Genomic DNA, 19440 nt, shown 5'->3' on the forward strand with positions numbered 1-19440 from the left:
CAAATCCGTAGCTTTGAGAGAAGCAGATGATTAAAAAATGATAGTTGAGGTTCCTTCCTCTCATAGTTTTAACCCAAGTCATACTAATAATTTCCCCAATATTTTTATTGAATTTATTGGGGTGACATTGGTTAATAAAATTATAAAGGTTTCAGGGGTACAGTTCTATAATACATCACCTGTATATTGTATTCTACGTTCACCACTCCTTCCATCACCATTTATCCCCCCTTTATTCTCCAATATTAACCACATTGCCATCCAAATGATTGCCAGTACCCTACATGTTCTAAACAATGCACGCTTGTGGGTTATTTTCAGTTTCTGTAATCATTAAAAACAAACAACAACAAAATAGAGCTAAACTGCTTTAAAACATGAGAAAAATGCTGAATGTTATTTTCAGAGTATACAGATGGAGCTGGAATGTTTGAAGGAGCTTTAGGTATTAGGACATGGGAACCCACATTCCTATCAGCCTTTGTCAATCAGTGGGCTACACACAAAATTATGCCACCAAGGGCAGCACTAGGGATTAGGGGATGGTTCTACTGCCATCTGGTGGGCAGAAGTCAGAGATACTGCTAAACAACCTGTAGTGCACAGGACAGCCCTGACAAGTTGTCTGACCCAAAATGTCAATAGTACTGAGGTTAAGAAACCCTGGGTCAGCAAGAAGCCAAGACCAGCAATTCAGTGTCAAAATGCCTGGCAAATATAAAACGGTATTGGTCTTTGTTGTCTAATGTAGAGAGAAAAAAGTTATAGCCAATGAACACTGAATTAAATATTAACTCTTACCTCTGTTCTGCGAGGTTTTGCATTTAAAGTCATATTCATCTTGCAGATCTTCTAGGGTCTTGATTTCATGCTCTATACTCTACAAATAAAGATATAAAAAGGTCTGCTACAGATAAGCTTCCAAAGACTTTAAGAAACAGATCATTGCTTCTGTAAGACCCGGAAAACCATGGCAATAATCCTGCTTCCTCAAAGATGGACTAGACTCTTGCATAATCCTAGTCATATGCATTAAATAATTTATATTTCACTAATAAGTATGTAATAACATTAGTTAGAAAAGACACCATATGGCTATTTCTGGACCAGGCCCACTGATTTCTGCTTTAATGAAGTGGTGGTTTCCTAGGAAGCTGCAAGATAAAAGTTGCTCCAAAGAATCTGGAGTTTGGAAAGATGCCGTCTGAAGCACTGTGGTTTTAAGGAATTGTAGACCTGGCCTGAGCATGACGAGCCGCCAGCATCCTGGCCACGCTTGTCTCTAAGTCTCAACATAAGGCTGTGTGCGGAACATAACTGTCAACCACTCAGAGGGTTGCCATGGGAATTAGATCAAAGAGCGCTTATTAAGTTCATTGTGCTTTAAAACTTGCTCTGCTTTCCTTATCAGCAATGTAGTGTAAGCTATCTTTAGCAGGGAGTATATGGAGCCCTGCACCTGGTCTGAATGTTTTATAGACCTTGACTCTAATCAGTCAGTGTAACTCCCGAATTAGTGTATGTTATCTGTTACTGTCAAACACCTGAATACAATAGAAAATTTGTGAATTTTAGCCTTGTATCTCTCGTATGTATCCTCCTCAATAAAAGACATGAGGGATGAAGGTTTGGCTGCTGGTCTCCACTAGAGAGGCAGTCACCTTCCTTCCCCCAGTCATAATAAAGTGTCCTGGGTAAAAGTTTGTTCTGCCGTGGTCACGAAGCCTCTGCTGGACAGAGCAACTTCCAACCAAGCCTAGAGTGTGTGTGGCACCACCGCCATAAAGCACCAGGTCAAGGCCATGCTGGTGTGACCCAGAGACCCACAGGAGATCGCAGCCTTCATCTAGAAGGTCTTTCCACACCTACAGGCCTGGGGTAAAGCAGGCTTCCTCATCTCTTCCAGTGGAGGGGAGTGAACAAATCCCATCAAAGTCACTGAAGCAGCCCATAAATTCTCTTGCATATTTATCTTAAAATTATTGTGGATGTTTTATTCCAATCAGGAATGTATCAGAATTTCTTTCAATGAAATGTTTTTAGTACCCTTCCAAATCTTAGGATAAAACAGGTGTTTGAGGAGGATGTAACCCCAGGAGCACTGCAGTTTGAGAGGCGGAGACCTAACAGGCTACTTAGAGGAGCAACATCTAGTTTATTGAGTGATGGGGCAAAGTCAAGTTACAACACGGTACTACACGGAAGAAAAAAGATAAGCTCAATGTTTGGAAGTTACAACAGGCTGTTATAAAAATCTATCTACTCATTGGTTTTATCAATTTGTTTACTTAAGGTTTGGAAGAGCTGAATTTTTCTTCTCAGCTATTTAAAGGACTGAAATCAGTTACTACAGCTACACTGGAGCAACTGAAACCGGTTTTCCTCTATAAAAAATTACAGAATAAATGTATATATTTCTCAGTACTCACCATAACTTTGTCCTTCACGTTTCTGACTCTGCTGTCAAGCTCCTTCTGTTTGTCTAACATCACGGTGCTCTGAATATTCCCCGACTGAGCCTGTAATGGGAGGTGCATGGTTAACAGCCATCTTTTCCTCTCACGTATTTACCTGCTAGTTACACTCCAAAGTCAAATCTATACCCTGTGTCCCCCACTACCTGTGAGACCTCCCAAAACTTCCCTACACAGGCTTCCCACACAAGTATAAATAGCTCAGTTCCCAAGGCCTTGGAAAATTCTGGCAAACTCTTAATACTCCAGAAAGACTAATCTCAGTTTGTGTCTAAAATAAACAAACAGTATTTCTGAAATTTTCCATTAATTCATACAGCTGCATGGTGCCACACAGGAATTGATTTCAGGGTTTGTCAAATTCTGTAGACAAGATTCTTCTTATCAATGCTGTACTTAATTGGTCTAGAGCAGCGGTTCTCAACCTTCCTAATGCTGTGACCCCCAACCATAACTAAAGCATAGTGATTAGTCACAAAAACAATATGTAATTATATGTGTTTTCTGATGGTCTTAGGCGACCCCTGTGAAAGGGTCGTTCAACCTCCAAAGGGGTCGCAACCCACAGGTTGAGAACCGCTGGTCTAAAGCCTTGCGATTCACAGTGTGGTCCCCAGACCGGCAACATCTTGTCACCTGAGAGCTTGTTGAAAATGCAGAATCCCAGGTCCTAATCTGATTGCTAAATCAGAAACCCCCTTTTGACAAGGTCCCAGGTGATTCAGAAGCATAACAGCATTGCTGTTAAGAACTTCAATGAGTATCTGCTAAAGTAATGAATATCAGCCCAGACTCACTAGGAGTATTTAGTCCTCATTTTTATTAACCAGATTTAAACACAGCAGCACAAATTTTTCATTACATATGGTGGTCCCTGATTTATTCATGTAGCATACACTTACTAGGTGCTAAGTCAAGGTCAGGCAATGTCCTAGGCAAAGGTGGCAGAGTGGAAGATAAGACAGACTTGTTCTCATAGACATCAGACTCCAGAAAAATTCTATTACTGTATACATTTAAAGCCCCACATCGCAAAACCTGTGCCCATCAACCTATCTTACCAGGTGCCCAGCACAGATTCTATGTGGGTGTTTTTATACATTCAGATTAACGATCTTTTCTATTACACCTGGATTTTCCTTCATATTAGAAAGCCTTTCCCTGCTGACAGATTATAAGAGTTCACCCATTTCTCCCTAGCACTTGTACGTTTCCATTGTTTTTATGTTCAGATGTCTTATACAGCAAAAATTTATCCTTATGTTCTATATGAAGTATTGGTCCAATTTTAACTATTTTCCAATTGGCTATCTCTTTGTATTAACATTTAATGAAAAGTTCCTATTTTCCCCAGTGCTTTGAGTTTCTACCTTTATCAAATCAACTTCCATGTGCACACAGGTTTTCTCTTCTTTCCTACTGGTCTTTCTCTTCCTAAGCTTGAACCCCTAAACAATGTTTAATTATGGAGTGTTTATAGTGTATCTAGTGGGGGTAGTCCCATCTCATTGCTCTACTTCTTCATGCATGTTTATTTCTCATATGAATTTCAGAATCAAGTTGTATAACTCCAAAAAACAACTTGTTATTTCTGGGGAGTGGGGGGTGTCACATTAAAATTATGAATTAACTCAGGAAGAACCAATGTTTATGATATTGGGTTTTTTTGTTTTCAGTCCTCATCTGAGGATACGTTCATTGATTTTAGAGAGAGGAAGGGAGAGAGAGAAACATCCATATGAGAGAGAAACATTCACCAGCTGCCTCCTGTACACAGCCCGACGGGGACTGAACCCACAACCTTTTGATATATAGGAACCAACTGAGCCATCCGGCCAGGGCTGATGTTTTTAATTCCTCTGCTTCTAATGGGGTGTGTGTGTGTGTGTGTGTATGTGTGTGTGTGTGTGTGTGTGTGTGTGTGTAATTGCATTGGCCAATACCACAGATATAATGCTCAATAGCAGTGGCAACAGTGAACATCCTTGTGGTGGTTCTGACTTACCGATGTTTCCCCAATTAAGTAAGATACTATATCTGAACTGAGAGATGCATATTTAAATGTGTTAAAAAGGTACCCATCAATTCCTATTTTACTGAATTTTAAAAAATCAGAGATGGGTATTGGATTTTGTCAGATCTTTTCAGCATCTATGGAGATGAACGTATATGCTTTTATGCTTTTTCTCTTTACATTTTTTTATATAATGAAATACATTAACGAATTACCCAGTACAATCTACCCTTGTATTCTTGAAATCAATTATACTTGGTCATGATGTATTATTTTCTTAATGCGGTATTTAATTCTGATTCCTAATATTTTATTTAGGATTTTTAATTCATATTCATAAGTGAAACTGGTCTATAATTTTCTTTTTTGTTCTATATTAGGTTTAGGTAAATCAAAGTTATTCTCTGTTTATAGAAAACATTTATAGTTTTTCTTCATTTTATATACTCTGCAATAGCACAAATTCAAATCATCTGCATTAACACAGTGTAAAGTATTTATTACAAATACATGAAAATGAGTGGCATCCCCAGGTGACACATCACCGAGTGATAAATGCGGCTGCTCTGGGAACCCAGAATGAGCCATCACCTTGAGCAGCTCCATAAGGCTTCCTGCCTCTGCAGGGAAATCTTTGAAGTTGTCTGTTTCTGAGCCAGCTGGACATGGACACTGTGTCCTGTGGGTTCTGCTAACAGCTGGGACACATCGCCCACCGGAGGATCCTGACTTCCTCATCCTCCTCCCTAAACTATCAAGGGTTAGCTTAGTGAACAGGGGTATAAACAAGTATGGTTGTAAGAATGCGGCTGTATTTCTCTACTGCATTCCCTTCCTGCTCTCACATTAGGAGACGCTTGGTGGAATAAATCTGGTGACTGAGGCAGAGGTGTAAAAACATCCAGCTTCAAATTTAAGCAACAGTCCATCCAAGCTACTAAAACCCTTTGGTAGTCTTACTCCTTCCTCTCACTGCCCACTCCATCCCTCTACCCTACTCCCACCTGTGAAGTGGCCACTTTACTGTCATGTACTTAAAAAATAACAGTATCACTATGATTACTCTATACTTTTGACCCTGATACTACTTCCAGGATGAGTCTTTAACTTTTTAACTTTAACAAACCAGGAAACATCAGGAAACCACAGAAAGAGCAAACGTTAAAGTTGGAAGGGACCTTAGCCATCATCTATTCTCATTTTCTCATTTCACTGATACCTTCAGTGACCTTGTTTGGAGGGCTTTGATTAGAACATGGTCACTAACACACCCCCAACGTCAGAAACATCTTCTACTCAGGTAGGCTGTCCTCTTCAACTGAATGAACAGCTCTCCAAGTCAGGGGATATGTAATAGGCACCCAATGGGTGTCAGAAGTCCTAGTAAGAATGCCCTCCTATCCCATCTCATAGGTCAGAAAACTGAAAAGAGGCTTAGTGGCTTCTCTAATGAATGGCTTTTAGAGTCAAACAATTCCAGGTTTAAAGTCCAAACCATATAAGTTCAGTGGCCTTGAGCAACGTACTTGACCTCTAAATCTTGGTTTTAAGGTTTTCTCATTCGTTAAATGGGGATAAGAATACCTACCTTCAATAACAGTTTTTTAAACATTTATTCAAATGAAATGTATATGAAGAACTTGGCACAGGGCCTAAAGCATAAGCACTCAGCATATGATAACTCTGTTATTATTCAAGACCATGAAGATGGGATAGCAAAAGGAAGCCTAGATTCACTTAACCTGAAAGAAATGATCACCATCCCCTTTGGTAAACACTATGAACTTAGGTTTTGTCTATACATCATATAATTAGCTCTTTCACCACAAGAAAGAGAAAAAAAGAATGCTTAGTGTGTTATAATGACAGCAGACTAAACATTTATAGTCTACTAAGAAGTATCTGTGTATAATACAGGGGTGGGCAAAAGTAGGTTAATAATAATAAATAATACAATAATTAATAAATAATAACATAAGAATAAACTGTTCCGTGCAATCACAACGGTAAACCTCCTTTTGCCCACCCTTGTATTCTTTTAAACCGATTTTCTAAAAACTCCTCTATTAAATCCAAAAATAATGGAAACAATACTTCCTATCCCAGCATTTCAGCACAACTCTATGCTCTTTAAATGTTCTAAGCTGGCTCTGAATTTTGCATGTTTTCACTTGAATTTCTTGAATCCCTATGTACTGTCACATGGTTTTAATAGTTATTAATTCATGGACACTCTTGTTTCATCTATAGTTTCCCTACACCTCTGACCTAAACTAGATGATGTGGAAGAAAATACATCATATCATTCCATATGTACATACATCAATATAAACAGAAGATATATTATTAAAATGTAATCAGCTCAGTAAGAAGGGGAATGCGAAGAAATCATTTTAAATTTCCCAGACAGCAGTCAGCTGAGTACTTTGGGAAGAAGGCACCTATTGTGCTTTTTCTGTTTCCCAGACATCCCTAGACAATCACAACCTTCCCTCAAACACCAAAATGGCCTTGCTTCTCTTGCTCTCAGCTGGGCAGTCAACTAAAACTTCCTCACGTGTCCTCCAAGAGGCTCACAGTGAACCTCTCCAAAGCTGACAAACATTCAAGACCCAAAGCATACCCAGGGGATGGGGTTAGTGTGCAAGAGAAGTTATTTACTCTGCCTCTCAATGCCAACTCTGGACCACAGGACCAGATATGAGGAGAGAAACACCTGAATGCCAAGGCGGACAGTTGCTTCTTCTGCCCATCTCTGTTCTTGGCTATCCTCTCAAGTCTATTTGAGAAACAGGAGTGGCCCATCACACAATGCTATTAAGATGGAAATCCCACATAATAAAAATTCCCTGCTGTGAATTTCCCAGCACATGCCAAGACAGGCACATCACATTTCTCAGAGAAGACAATAGAGTCAGTTTTTCCTCCAGCATTGATATACACTTTCGTTCACTAGGGTAGGTATCAGTCAGACCAGTCAGCTTGAGTTTAGAAAGAATAATACATATCTTTAAATGCTTAGTGCAGCAGGTGCATTCAGTGTGACAGAGAGACAGGAACAAAATGCCTGGGGAGGAGGCAGATTCACAGGGACTGGGCAAATGCTTGGGAAGTGCATGAAGAATGGCATTTGCTGCCACTTAGATTCTCTCTCTCTCCCTCTCCCTCCCCACCACCTCACAGCTCACTCGGTTAGTCGTTTGTTAGTGAAATGATACAGGACACATTCCACTGGGTACTTGGGCATTCTCCTCCACGTACTGGAACTGTCTCAGCCAGAACAACCTGTTCTACAGTGGCTTCACAACTGTCTGACTGCTGGATTGTTCCCACCACCCCAGCACTCAAGACAGGAATGAATAAATGTCACGCCAACTTCAAAAAACCGCTGGAACCTGATCACCAGGAAGGCTTGTTACTCATTTAACACAATCATAATAAAAAGTCTTGTACTAGTGTAACTGCCTCATTCACTGTCTGGATGTCTTAGAAACTTAGCAGGTGTTACAATCATATTTAAGAAAAAGCTCTTGATGTTCCCATCAACCTGTTCTCCTCCAAAAACCTACTGTACCCTGCAAAACCCCTCTTTCCCTTCCTTGTCTTCCCCAAGTCAGTAAACAATATCTCCAAGTTACTCAAGTTACAAAGCAGAGTCGTGCTGGATCTTACACTTTCCCTCACTCTCACGTCTGATCCTTCAGGAGAAGCTCTACTGGCACCATGTCCATCCATAACCTGAATGTGTCCACTTCTGTCCACTTCTGCCCCCCCTCCACTGCGTTCACTCCCACCTCCCACCCGTGGTCTGCAGCAGGAGCCCACTAACTGCCTGCCTGCCTCCTTTCCTGCCCCAGTACCTCAAAGGAGTTTCCTGACCCTGATCTAAAGAAAAAGAAACAACCCCATCCCTCAGACACTCCATTACTGTCTACACACTATCCTGCTTTATTGTCTTCATAGTAATTAGTGCTATCTGAAAAAATCATGTTTAGTCATTGTCTCCATTAGATTAAGGTTCTTTCATGAAACCTGGGTCTATAAAATCTCTATTTCTGATTTCTCCCACTCTTGAGGCTATAAAATCAGAGGACTACTCTGCCTTGAACAGGACCTCAATAATATTTGTTGGATAAATAAACAAATTTTTATTTTATTATTATTTTCAGTGTTCAATTAGACAAAAAGGTACCTGATTGAATCTCTTGGCATTTTCCAGAATTTTTCTTTCCTCCTTCAGACAATTACAGATGATCATAGACATCTGTATTGGGTCTTCCTGAAAATTATCCTATAAATGGGTTGTGAGAACAAAAATGAATTAAATATCAGAAAGTTTTAACCATTGTGTATTATAAATTGAGATGAACTCAGTCATACTTACTGAGAAACTTCATCTCATATTTATTAAATTCTACCTAAGTTATTTTTGGTAAAATAAAAGCATTCTTTTCACAAATTATGATCAAAACTGCTCTAACTTTCCAAATAAGTAGAGGTATCTTAATTACTTCTTGATTTTAAAACCAAGTATTTTTATACATGATTTCTATTGTTCTTGAGCCCAGTTATCTTTTGTTAGGATCCTGAGATGATACAAAAATTATCCACGATATTCTTCAATTAATTTAACTGCTTTGGATTAAACCAAAGATACTCTTCTCGGTTTTTCTGTTTCCTTGGAAAAACTAGTTTTCAAAATACTGACAATCATGGCTTTTTATAACAGGTATATTCAAGCAAAGTTTATAGGAGAACAAATTTTTGTAAAGTTAATCCAATTTCCCTATTCATTGCTATTATAAAATCTTAGATACATTCACAGAGGAAAAAACAAGCTTCTAATTCCTCAGTTGAACAGTTTGGTTGTGTTGTATAAAACAAAGTAACAGTATCCACCTCCATTAAAACAGGAACATTCCATTAATACAGAAATAAATATGGCAGCTAGACTTAAAGAATGCTGGGAGTAATCCCAAAACTCTGTAGCACATTCTTTTCCTGCTTGGAACTCCCTTTGACTTTCCTTTGCATGGCAACTCCACCAGAAGCAAGGCAAGGGCAGGGAGGGAGGGAGGGAGGTAAGTTTCTCAACCCTATTCACCAATGCACTAGTGGGCTTTAGGGATGTCAAAGATTTCTGGACCTATTCTCCATCTGTATACCAAGGACTTAGACCTGGCTCCTCACTAAAGTTTCTTTGAGCTTTGACATGTTACTACAGCTCACTGCTCTTAAAAATGTAATCCTTTTTTCTTTAAGTATCAACAACTTTTAGTAAAACAAGTTTATAACATCACATCTTTCTCAGAATTACTGACAATATACTTAAACCTAAAAATTCCTTATGTGTTTACAAAATGAACTGACATTTTACTTATGCTATAAAATATCTGCCACATAAAGGGAATTTATTTAGTCTCTAACTTTCCTAAATAGCAATGAGTGCATGCTCAATAGTATTTGCTGAATAAAACAAAATTCTTTTGCAAACATGAGAACATTCCAACTAAAACAAAAATACCAGGTCATACCTGAAGATTACGCTTGCTTTTCCTTATGTTATGTTGCAACAAAAAATTATTTTCCAAAGAAAAGCGACTGTATTGATCATCCAGCTGCGATAGGAGGTCATGGAAGCGAATGGTAGCAAAGGAAACATCATAGGCGGCATGCTCCCTAGATTTAAAATTTACATATTTCATTGAGCTAGTATTTTATTTTTTTAATTTATTTTTAAGTTGGCATTATTACAGATGTCCCCCTCCCCCCCACTTTGCCCACCTCCACCCCGTCCTGGCAAGCCCCTTCCCCCTTCCCTCTGGCCATCACCACACTGTTGTCTGTGTCTATGGGTTATGCATATATGTTCTTTGGCTAATCCCTTTACCTTCTTCCGTACTGTTTTAAACAGACAAAATAATCATTGCTTTCCATAATGAAACTATTAAAAATAATTTCAAGTGTTTTCTTAATTTTCTTTTTGAAACTGACATTGCTTTTGGCATCAGTTTGTACAATATTTCTCTCATATACAATTAGCATGAAAAATTCTAGAATGCCAAGATTGCGCACAAAACTGTTAATGGTGATTATCTCTGGGGGACTTCATTTTTTATGTCAAATACTTTCAGAACATTAAAAATATTGCAATTAGCCCTGGCTGGTGAGGCTCAGTGGAGTGAGCACCGGCCTGTGAACCAAAGGGTTGCTGGTTTGACTCTCAGTCGGGCATGTGCCTGGGCTGCAGGCGAGGTCCCCAGTTGGGGGCAAGTGAGAGGCAACCACATGTTGATGTTTCTCTCTCTCTTTCTCCCTCCTTTCCCCTCTCTCTAAAAATAAATAAATAAATATCTAAAAACAAAACAAAAAAAGAACTGCAATTAGCAAAACTAAATTTTAAAATAGGATATATATCAGTTTTAAGAGCTATTTCCTGAATGTTGTCACTTCTTCATATTTCTAATCAATATTTTACCATGACTTGGCTTTAATTATTTCTTTTAACTTATTTATTTTTATTGCCTAGATCCTAACTTGAAAAATAATTGGTGTCAGCATTATCTAACTTATCCAAAGCATATAGGAGTATGTATCATAATTAAATTGACAAAACTACACAGAAGTACTTAATGACTAATGTATTTGGTTTTGTAGAAACACATGCCATTTTTTAAATTAACACTCTTTTCTGTAATAGATAATCCCAATGGCCACTGATGACATTCATCTTCTAGTCAATGTGGCTCCAAGTCACTTAATAAGTTATTTTAAAAGCACAGAAAAACTTCAGGCTCTGTCAAGTGAGGTTTCCTTACCAGTCTTGCTTTTCTAGCCACTGTGCCAGGTACTGTCTGATTTCCATGGGAAAACTGTCATCATAGAGCTGGTGAACCTGCTCCAGGAATTTAGGGTCAAGCTGCTGAAGCTCATACCACTGAGACATCCTATAGGAAAATAGAACAGAGATTATGAATGGAAATCCACAGCTCCAAGGAAGGCATATTTAGCACTGTGCTTTTTTTAAATACCTTGCTTAATTCAAAACATAACTTATTTCTGAACTGTATTGTTTAAATAGTATCTATAGTTTAAAGCCTGTTTTTAGGTCAATATTTTTTCTTTCCCAGGGAACATGTCTTCAGCTCTTTGCTTAAATGTCAACTTATCACGGAAGCCTTTACTGGCCACCTTATTTAAACAGACACCACCTCTCACATGGAAAATGCTAACCATCTTCCTGATGCATTTTTCTCCGTAGCATTTACCACCATCTAACCTACCACATATTTGTTTTATATTTTGATTACTGTCTGTTTTCCCTGCATGAAGAAAAAGAATTCCTGGGTGGGGGGTGGGGTTGTTCACTGCTATATCTCCAGAACAGTGTTTGATAAATATTCCTTTTAAATGAATCTGCATTTTTATCAAACAAATAAATGGAAAAAAATATTTAATTAGATTTACTTTAGGATAAATAATACGAACCTTCCCAAAATTCCTCCATTACAAATTACAGTACATTTGTAATTTAACTCAAAAAAATTTTAACTGGTATTTTATATTTTATGATTCATAAGGTAAAATAAATTATTTTTGTTATATACCTTTTAAAAGTGATATATTTTCTTCTTTTCCAACAACAAACAATAAATCTGGCACCAAAAGTCTTAAATCTTAGTAATAACTTTTCAAGATTTAAACAACATGGTTAAATGTAATGTGAAAAGATAAAGTAGTACTATCTTTTTGGTAATTGTAAGTCAGTTTTTACATAGCAAGTCTAAAGATTAAAAGTTAAAACAAAAACCTAATTTAAGGAAGTCCTAACATCCGTTAGGAAAATGAAGAGCCTTCCATCACCATGGCATAATTTAGGATTTACATCAGGCACGTCTGACAATATTCAAAGCGAACATGAGTGAATGTTATCCTATCAAGGCCTCTGAGGAAGAGGCCTGGAGTTTCAAGCAAGGCCTGTATGAATGTATGCACACTTGCTGGTGAGCACATACGTGCATGCATAATGTCACATCTCTACAAATTTCCTTCCAAAGGAAAATAAGGAATACAAAGCCACTTACCATCACAAATACCAGTAGAAATAGAACCAAGCCCACTACTTTGGCACATTTTCTGTAGTAATTTGATTTTCACTCCGAAGTTATTGTACCTGAGCAGAAGACTCTAAATCTGTGGTTCCCTCCTTCCCTGTTAGGTGTTTGATAGATATGCCTAAGGCAAATAGGCTGGCTGGAGTATCTGCCAGAGGAGGCCCCAATAGCTCCGTTAGGCAAGTGACCTCAGGTCCCAATCAACAGGTTGTTAAGACTGGATGAAGTACGCAGTTCAGACGCAACAACTAGCACAGAGCAGGCAGTCAATATTCATGCTAACAAAACCAGAATTCATCTTATTTTCTTACAAAACATGTTATTAACACAGGGACTAGTATGTCTGTCCCCCAATTACCCGACTCAAATCCCAACTTTCAGGCTGCCTCCTTTCTCTCTAGTCCCAAGATCTCTTACCTCCCTGCCTCGAACACTACTTCTCAATCTAGCCTTCCGTGCGGCACACAGGTTGGATGACATCACTCTTTTGCTCAAAATTGCTACAGTTTGCCCTTGTTATGCTGATTTCCACCCTGACCTTATTTTGATCTGTTAACAAAGCAATCCAGTCACCAAATTATCTCTGGGATTTTGGCTAAGTCCAACATTTCTGCTTTGCTCCAGCTGTCATTCAACCTTGAAAATAGTTTTCCCCGAAATTTCTGCCTCTCTAAATCTTAGCAGTATTTAAAAGTAGGTTCAAATGCCCCTTCTTCCATAAAGTTGCCTTACACAGAGACAATTAGGCTTTCTTTGATTTGTACCTCATTGGATTTTGTACCTCTATCAGGACATCAGTCCCTGTCTTCCTTATTAAGCTCTGTGACGTCTCCACTGCATGCTGTAAGCTCCAGAGTTGCAGGAATTATGCATTAAAAAAAAATCCTCCACTCCTTGGACAATGTCCTGCACATATAATGTACTAAATAATAGTTTGTTGAATTGAAAATCTAGTATATTTCAGCCCTGACTGGTGTGGCTCAATGGGTTGGGCTTCAACCTACAAACCTAAAGGTCCCCTGTTTGATTCCTGGTTAAGGCACATCCCTGGGTTGCAGGTCAGGGCACATGACTGGGTCATGGGCTAGGTCTGCAGTTGGGAGCAACTGATTGATAATCCTCTCACATATCCATTTTTCTCTCCCAACTGATTGATGATTCTCTCACACATCTATTTTTCTCTCCCTCTTTTTCCTTTCCTTCCTCTCTAAAAAGAAAGAAATAAAAGCTTTTTTAAAAAATAAAATCTAGTGTATTTTAGATTGCAACAGAAAGTAAAGGTCAAACCATATTATGGTCCAACAAGTTTGAGTCCTGCAACCTCATTAAACAATGTCGCATAATGGCTTATGTTGGAGGCTCAAATCTTATTTCCATCCCATAAAAGCAACAACGTCTCCAACCTATCGATACACACACTATCCAAAGGGCAATCAACCACAACCTATGTATCTAGCCCCCAAATCTCCAGTACTAGTCAGAAAACTTTTACTAAGACTAATTGTGTTATTTGGGGGTTTGCAGAAAGGAAATATCACTTTTATATTCTAGCTTCTTCATCCTTAAACACAGATACATAATTAAGCTCCAAAGTCAGGTAATCACTCATTTACGTATTTCCATGAACATTTACTGACCTGTCCTCACCTTATGCCCTAGCGAGGGGCCAGGGATTCAACCTAAATAGCAGCTACACACAGCACTTCAGGTATCAAGACTACTAGGTGTGCATGCACAGAATGCGAACTTCTAACCTATAAAGCTCTCCAGGGGTGGAACAGAGCAAATAAAAACTTTCTGCCAAAATTAGACAACGTGACTGTAGTGCAAAGGGGTGGGAAGGAGGGAATCGTGAGAGTAAATGGGGAGATGCAGTGTTTTCTGGGGAATAATTGTATTTCATTGCCACAGCACAGCTGGCAGGAGCAACCGTGCCACCATCGAGAAGAGAGCCTGGGATAATGTGGACATATTCTTTCGGGGATGAGGGATTCATCCGATAGTACTGCAAAGCCCGCGTTCGCCCAGTGTCCCGCTGCCCAGCCCCTAGGGCGCCGATAGGGCGCATCCCACCCTGGCACCCAGAACCTCACGCTCACTCACTCTGCGCGCTGGGTGGAGCAAGGAAGGGCGAAGGCGCGGTGGTGCTGCCTCTCCCGGGAGCACCGGGTTGCCTGTGATAGTTCTGGGGTCTGATGGGTGTTGTACCGAAGGCAGCTGCACCTCCCCGCAGACTCCACGCAGGAAAACGAAAGTAACGGCAGGAAGAAAAGGTTTGCCGGTAGCCCCGCCTCCTCCGCCTCCACCAATCACGGCGTCCACACTCAGCCAATTGATCGCGGCTGTTCCGCAGACGCGTTGCCTCCCCCCTGGGGCCACTGGTCCGCCAATCCGCTGGGTCCTTCCTTAGCCTTTGGGCAGGAACCCCGCGTGAGTGAGGTGTAGTTCAGCTCTATGTTGCAACTGGCTGGCTGACAGTTATGTTTACACATTTTAGAGAGCAACTAAAAAGGAAGTTCTGTGTTTTCAGAGGCCCAAAGTTGGAGATACCTGCATTAATACCCTCAATATCTGAGAACCTGAGGTTGAGGACATTGTACTTCTAGAAGCTCGCTTAGCAGCTGGCCTCCGTGTAGCTAAACCCAGGGGATGCTTTTCTTGTTCTCAACTACTTAAACATTCAGAAACCTTCTGCACAGTTGACGTCTCCATTATTTAACACTTGTTTCTTGGCCATAATGATGGCACATCCTCTTCGCTTCTTCCTACCACTCCGGCATTCTTTCTCCGTCTCTGCTCCACCTGTACGATCAAAACGGTCGATGTTAAGCGTTGTCAGGGTCCAGATCTTGGTCAGCTTTACCTACACTTCTCGTGCTATCCTGTGAAGACCTCACCCACAGCTTCCCAATTTCCTTCTAGGTGTAGAAGGCTTGTGTATGTGTATTCTGTTCACATCTTGCCTCCAGCTCAACACCCAGGTGTACGACCCCCAACTTGGCTCCCTCCTTGGACGTCTGGTAAGCTCTGCACACTAGTGATGTTCAGAACCAACTCTACATCTTTCTCCTCAAACCTGCCCTTTTTATAGAAACGGCACATGCTGGATAGCTAGGAGTCATTTTTGGCATTGCCTTCTCCCTCAAATGGCACACTTTGTCCTGTTGGATTCTTCTAAATATTTCTCAAGTCTTGCCACTTCTCTCTATCTCTTACGTCATCTCCCCTTTTCTCTCATTTGAATGATTGTGGTAGATTTGCAAATAGCTGCTTCAACTCAGCTCTCGATTTTCTTTTTCTTACAGCAGTTCGAGTGATTTTTTTTTTTTTTTAATCCTCACCCAAGAATATGTTTATTCATTTTGGAGAGAGAGGAAGGGGGTGAAAGGGATAGAGAGAGACATCTATGTGATAGAAACATTGATCAATTGCATCCCATAGGCTCAGGGACCAGGCATGGAATTCATAGGCTAGGCATGTGCCCTGACTGGGGATTGAACCTGCAACCTTTAGGTGTATGGGACGATGCTCAACCAACTGAGCCACTTGGCCACGGATTGAGTGATTTTTTTGTTTTTTTAATTGCAAAGTAGATCCTGTGTTTGTCAGCATAAAAATATTCTGATGGTTTTTCTCATAAAATCCAGATTTCTCAATATACCCTTCAAAGCAAAGTCCTGGTTCCCCTACCACTTTTGTCTAACCCCAACTTGTGCCACTGTTTCCTTTCCTTACTTCAGCACTTTTATTCTTTGAATAAGCCAAACTCAGGGCCTTCTCACCAGCAGTTCTTCATTTGGAAAGCCCCTTGAGCCAACATCCCCCTCCCCCAGCTTCTTTGCTGGCTAACTTATCTTTTATATCTCAGCTAAAGTCTTAGCTTAAAAGTCACTTCCCCTGGTAGGCATCCCTGAGGCCAGCCTAGATTAAATCTTCTTGGAGTGTATGCGGATAAAACCAATTGTTTCCTTCCGGTAGATGGAATTTAGATCAGACCTTGAATAATAAGGCAACTTGGGCAGGAAAAGGATCTAAATAATTTCCCAGGGATATACTTATATGTGTATCTATTATAGTTTTTCTCCCCCCTCTTCTCACATCTATGTACTTCTTGTTACATATTCACTCTCACAAAGCCAGTACTGAGCAGGTGATAGCAATGACCCTTGGTACCAAAGTAGCAGTCTTCTGTGAAAAAGAGATTCTAGGCCACCACCAAAAAAGCCACTCCCCTCCTACTCACCTGCACTAAGGGCCCAGACAATGTTTGAGAAAAGATGACTCAAAGAAGGGTAGATAATATGTCCAAAATGTTTTTTCTGGGACTATAAACCGGCACAGAGATTAGCTGAAGTATTGATGAGAGAATTAAATAATCTTAACGTCTGCAAACAGGTTATCTGCCTTTGGCTCTTTACATTCTGATTGTCATCAACTTCTGTGGATGCTTGCTTCCCTATGTCTTTATCCTCCTTAGCTTTACCATCACTGACAATACTCTATGTAGGCCTTCATCACTGCAGGACTGGAATGCTACAACAGACACCAGGTGCACTACCTGCTTCCTATCCCTTTCCCCTCCATTATATTTTCCAAATTAAATTCTCTAAAACACTACATTTATACAGTCATTTCCTGCTCAAAAGCCTTGACAACTCTCATTGCATGTACGATAAATACAAACTTTGCCAGTCTGGATCCTCCACAGAATGTCTCTACCTTTCTTTCCAGCTGTGTCTCCCATTGTCCCATTACCCAACTAAACTCTATACCCTGCTCACCCTGCATGCTTTTAATTTTCCTGTTTCTCCCTCTTTGACCACACTACTGGCAAGTATTGCACATATTAAATGGCAAGTCCCTTCTTCCCTCACTTATTAAATCCCTACCTAACTTTTAAAACTAAGCTCAAATCCTACATCCTCCTTCCGGTACCACCTCAACCTGTAGTGATCAATCTGGTCTCTGATATGATATATAAGTGTCCCTATGTTGACATTCATTACACACTCCTTTATATTATGGTTTATAAAGTGTCTAAGTCTTATATCTCCAAGATTCTGAGTTCCTGGAGAGCAAACTATATGTACTTTATAAGTTGATTCTTTAACATACTGACTGCTTAAAAAGCAATTACATAAAACAAAAACAGAACTAGAGACCCAGAAATGACAGACCCAAATGTGGCCCCCTTAAAAGAGTCAGCTTGGGAATCTGTATCTCTATACCAAATGTGTCAACATTGCAAAAGGCATAGATCAAGAAAAAATGCAATAGGGGATCCCCTCAAAACTGGAATTATCTTCTGGAGAGCAGGCTCCTTGTAATACAGGCTTCCCCTGATAGATGAGTGTTCTAGGAACCCATCTATATCAATGTACCAGCTGGCATTGTTGTAGAGAGAGGCTGCATTCAGCTTCAATAAATTTTTTTTTGAAGACTCTGCCCATTTCATAATGGGTGATTTACAAGCGCACCTGCCCGTACCACACTGAGTGTTGAGCAGTTTTTGACCAAAAATGGCGTGATCCCCATTTCCCACCCACCTATTCACCCATTTTGCCCAAACAACTTTTTTTTTTGTTTTTACAAATGAAAAAAAAAGTCATCAAAGGGAAACGTTTTGCCAATGTGGAAGAGGTGAAACAAAAAATGGCAGAAGCACTTAAAAGCATCAAAATTGACAAGTTCAAAAACTGTTTTGAGCAGCGGGGGAAAAAGTCTCGATAGATGTATTGCATCAAATGGGGAGTACTTTGAAGGTGACTAAAGTTTAAACATGTAAGAATAAATACACAATTTTTTACAAAAGAATTCTGTTTCTTGGGTCCCCCCTCGTAGCTAATACCATGACTTGTAGACTATATTATTTTTCAAAATTTTTCTTTCCCTTCCCACTTCTTGCCATGGTTTACTAAGAGTAGAGTGTGCCCCCCTTTGCACTGAGTGGCCTTGGTTGTGTTACTTGCTCTGACTAATGGAATGTGAGCAGATATGATGTACCCTCCGGCCAGAGCCACTGTACTGTGTGACCAACTTTTTTGTGTGTGCTTCTTCCCTGCACTAGGATTTGGCAGACTCAGGCAGCTGCTGCTCCACGAGCCAGAGTCCTGGAAGGAGAGAAGTGTGGAGCCCCTCTGAACCTGTCACCTGGAGCAAAACTGCTGCAGCCCATCCATGTAGCCGTAAGTGAGATGGTGAGACATGTTTGCTTGATGTCATTATTATAAATCACTGCGATGTTTTTATTTTGGCACTTAAATAGCTGACTAATAAATAGGCGACGGAATCAAAACTCTAAATTATCTTAACAGGCTAGAATCCTGCTGGGCTGAAACCAACTGGATACAACTTATGGTTACAAAGACTTGTATTTGGGTGTTTTTTTTTTTTTAAGCAGCAAATGACAGGATACTCTATCCTGCCAGTGCCCACCTTCTGAATAGTTCTTAGCACTGCATCTAGTTGGTCACTAGCAATCGATCAGAAATGGAAGGTAAGATGAAACTTACCATTTATCATACCTCAACTGGTATATATTCAAAGGAGAGTCAAGGATGGTGAGGAGTCTTAGAAACCACATTTTATGATGAGTAATTGAAAGCACTGGAGTAACTCATAAATTCACATAATGTTACAATGGAAAGACAATCAGAAACCACGCCAGCCCTCCCATTTGTAGCAAATTTATTTTTGCTTGGAGAAAAGAAGACAGTGTCATTCCTATTCATTTATCCCTTCTTTTATTCCCAGTTACACAGTTGCATTTATTTAATTATATTTACCATCGCTAGAAATATAAAGAATACAATGCTGCCTACAAGCCAAGGCAAAAAGA

The 19440-nt window shown here is 39.9% G+C and overlaps 1 protein-coding gene across 3 annotated transcripts in view; it reads right to left on the bottom strand.

Annotated features, from left to right (window-relative positions):
* The window catches only part of STAT1 (signal transducer and activator of transcription 1), a 38396-nt gene extending 23537 nt beyond the window's left edge, over positions 1–14859 (bottom strand). For all 3 annotated transcript variants that reach the window (XM_090281969.1, XM_090281959.1, XM_090281979.1), the window contains exons 1-6: positions 14706–14859; positions 11307–11435; positions 10023–10167; positions 8681–8779; positions 2430–2519; positions 802–880 (exon numbers count right to left, since the gene is read on the bottom strand). In XM_090281969.1, coding sequence (XP_090138095.1) covers positions 802–880; positions 2430–2519; positions 8681–8779; positions 10023–10167; positions 11307–11434 — 541 coding nt within the window. In that variant the 5' untranslated portion in view covers position 11435; positions 14706–14859. The remainder of the gene's footprint in view (positions 1–801; positions 881–2429; positions 2520–8680; positions 8780–10022; positions 10168–11306; positions 11436–14705) is intronic.
* Between the last annotated feature and the right edge of the window lie 4581 nt (positions 14860–19440).

The sequence above is a fragment of the Furipterus horrens genome, unplaced genomic scaffold, assembly GCF_987537825.1.
Source record: "Furipterus horrens unplaced genomic scaffold, mFurHor1.1.pri manual_scaffold_1, whole genome shotgun sequence".
Lineage (NCBI taxonomy): Eukaryota > Metazoa > Chordata > Mammalia > Chiroptera > Furipteridae > Furipterus > Furipterus horrens.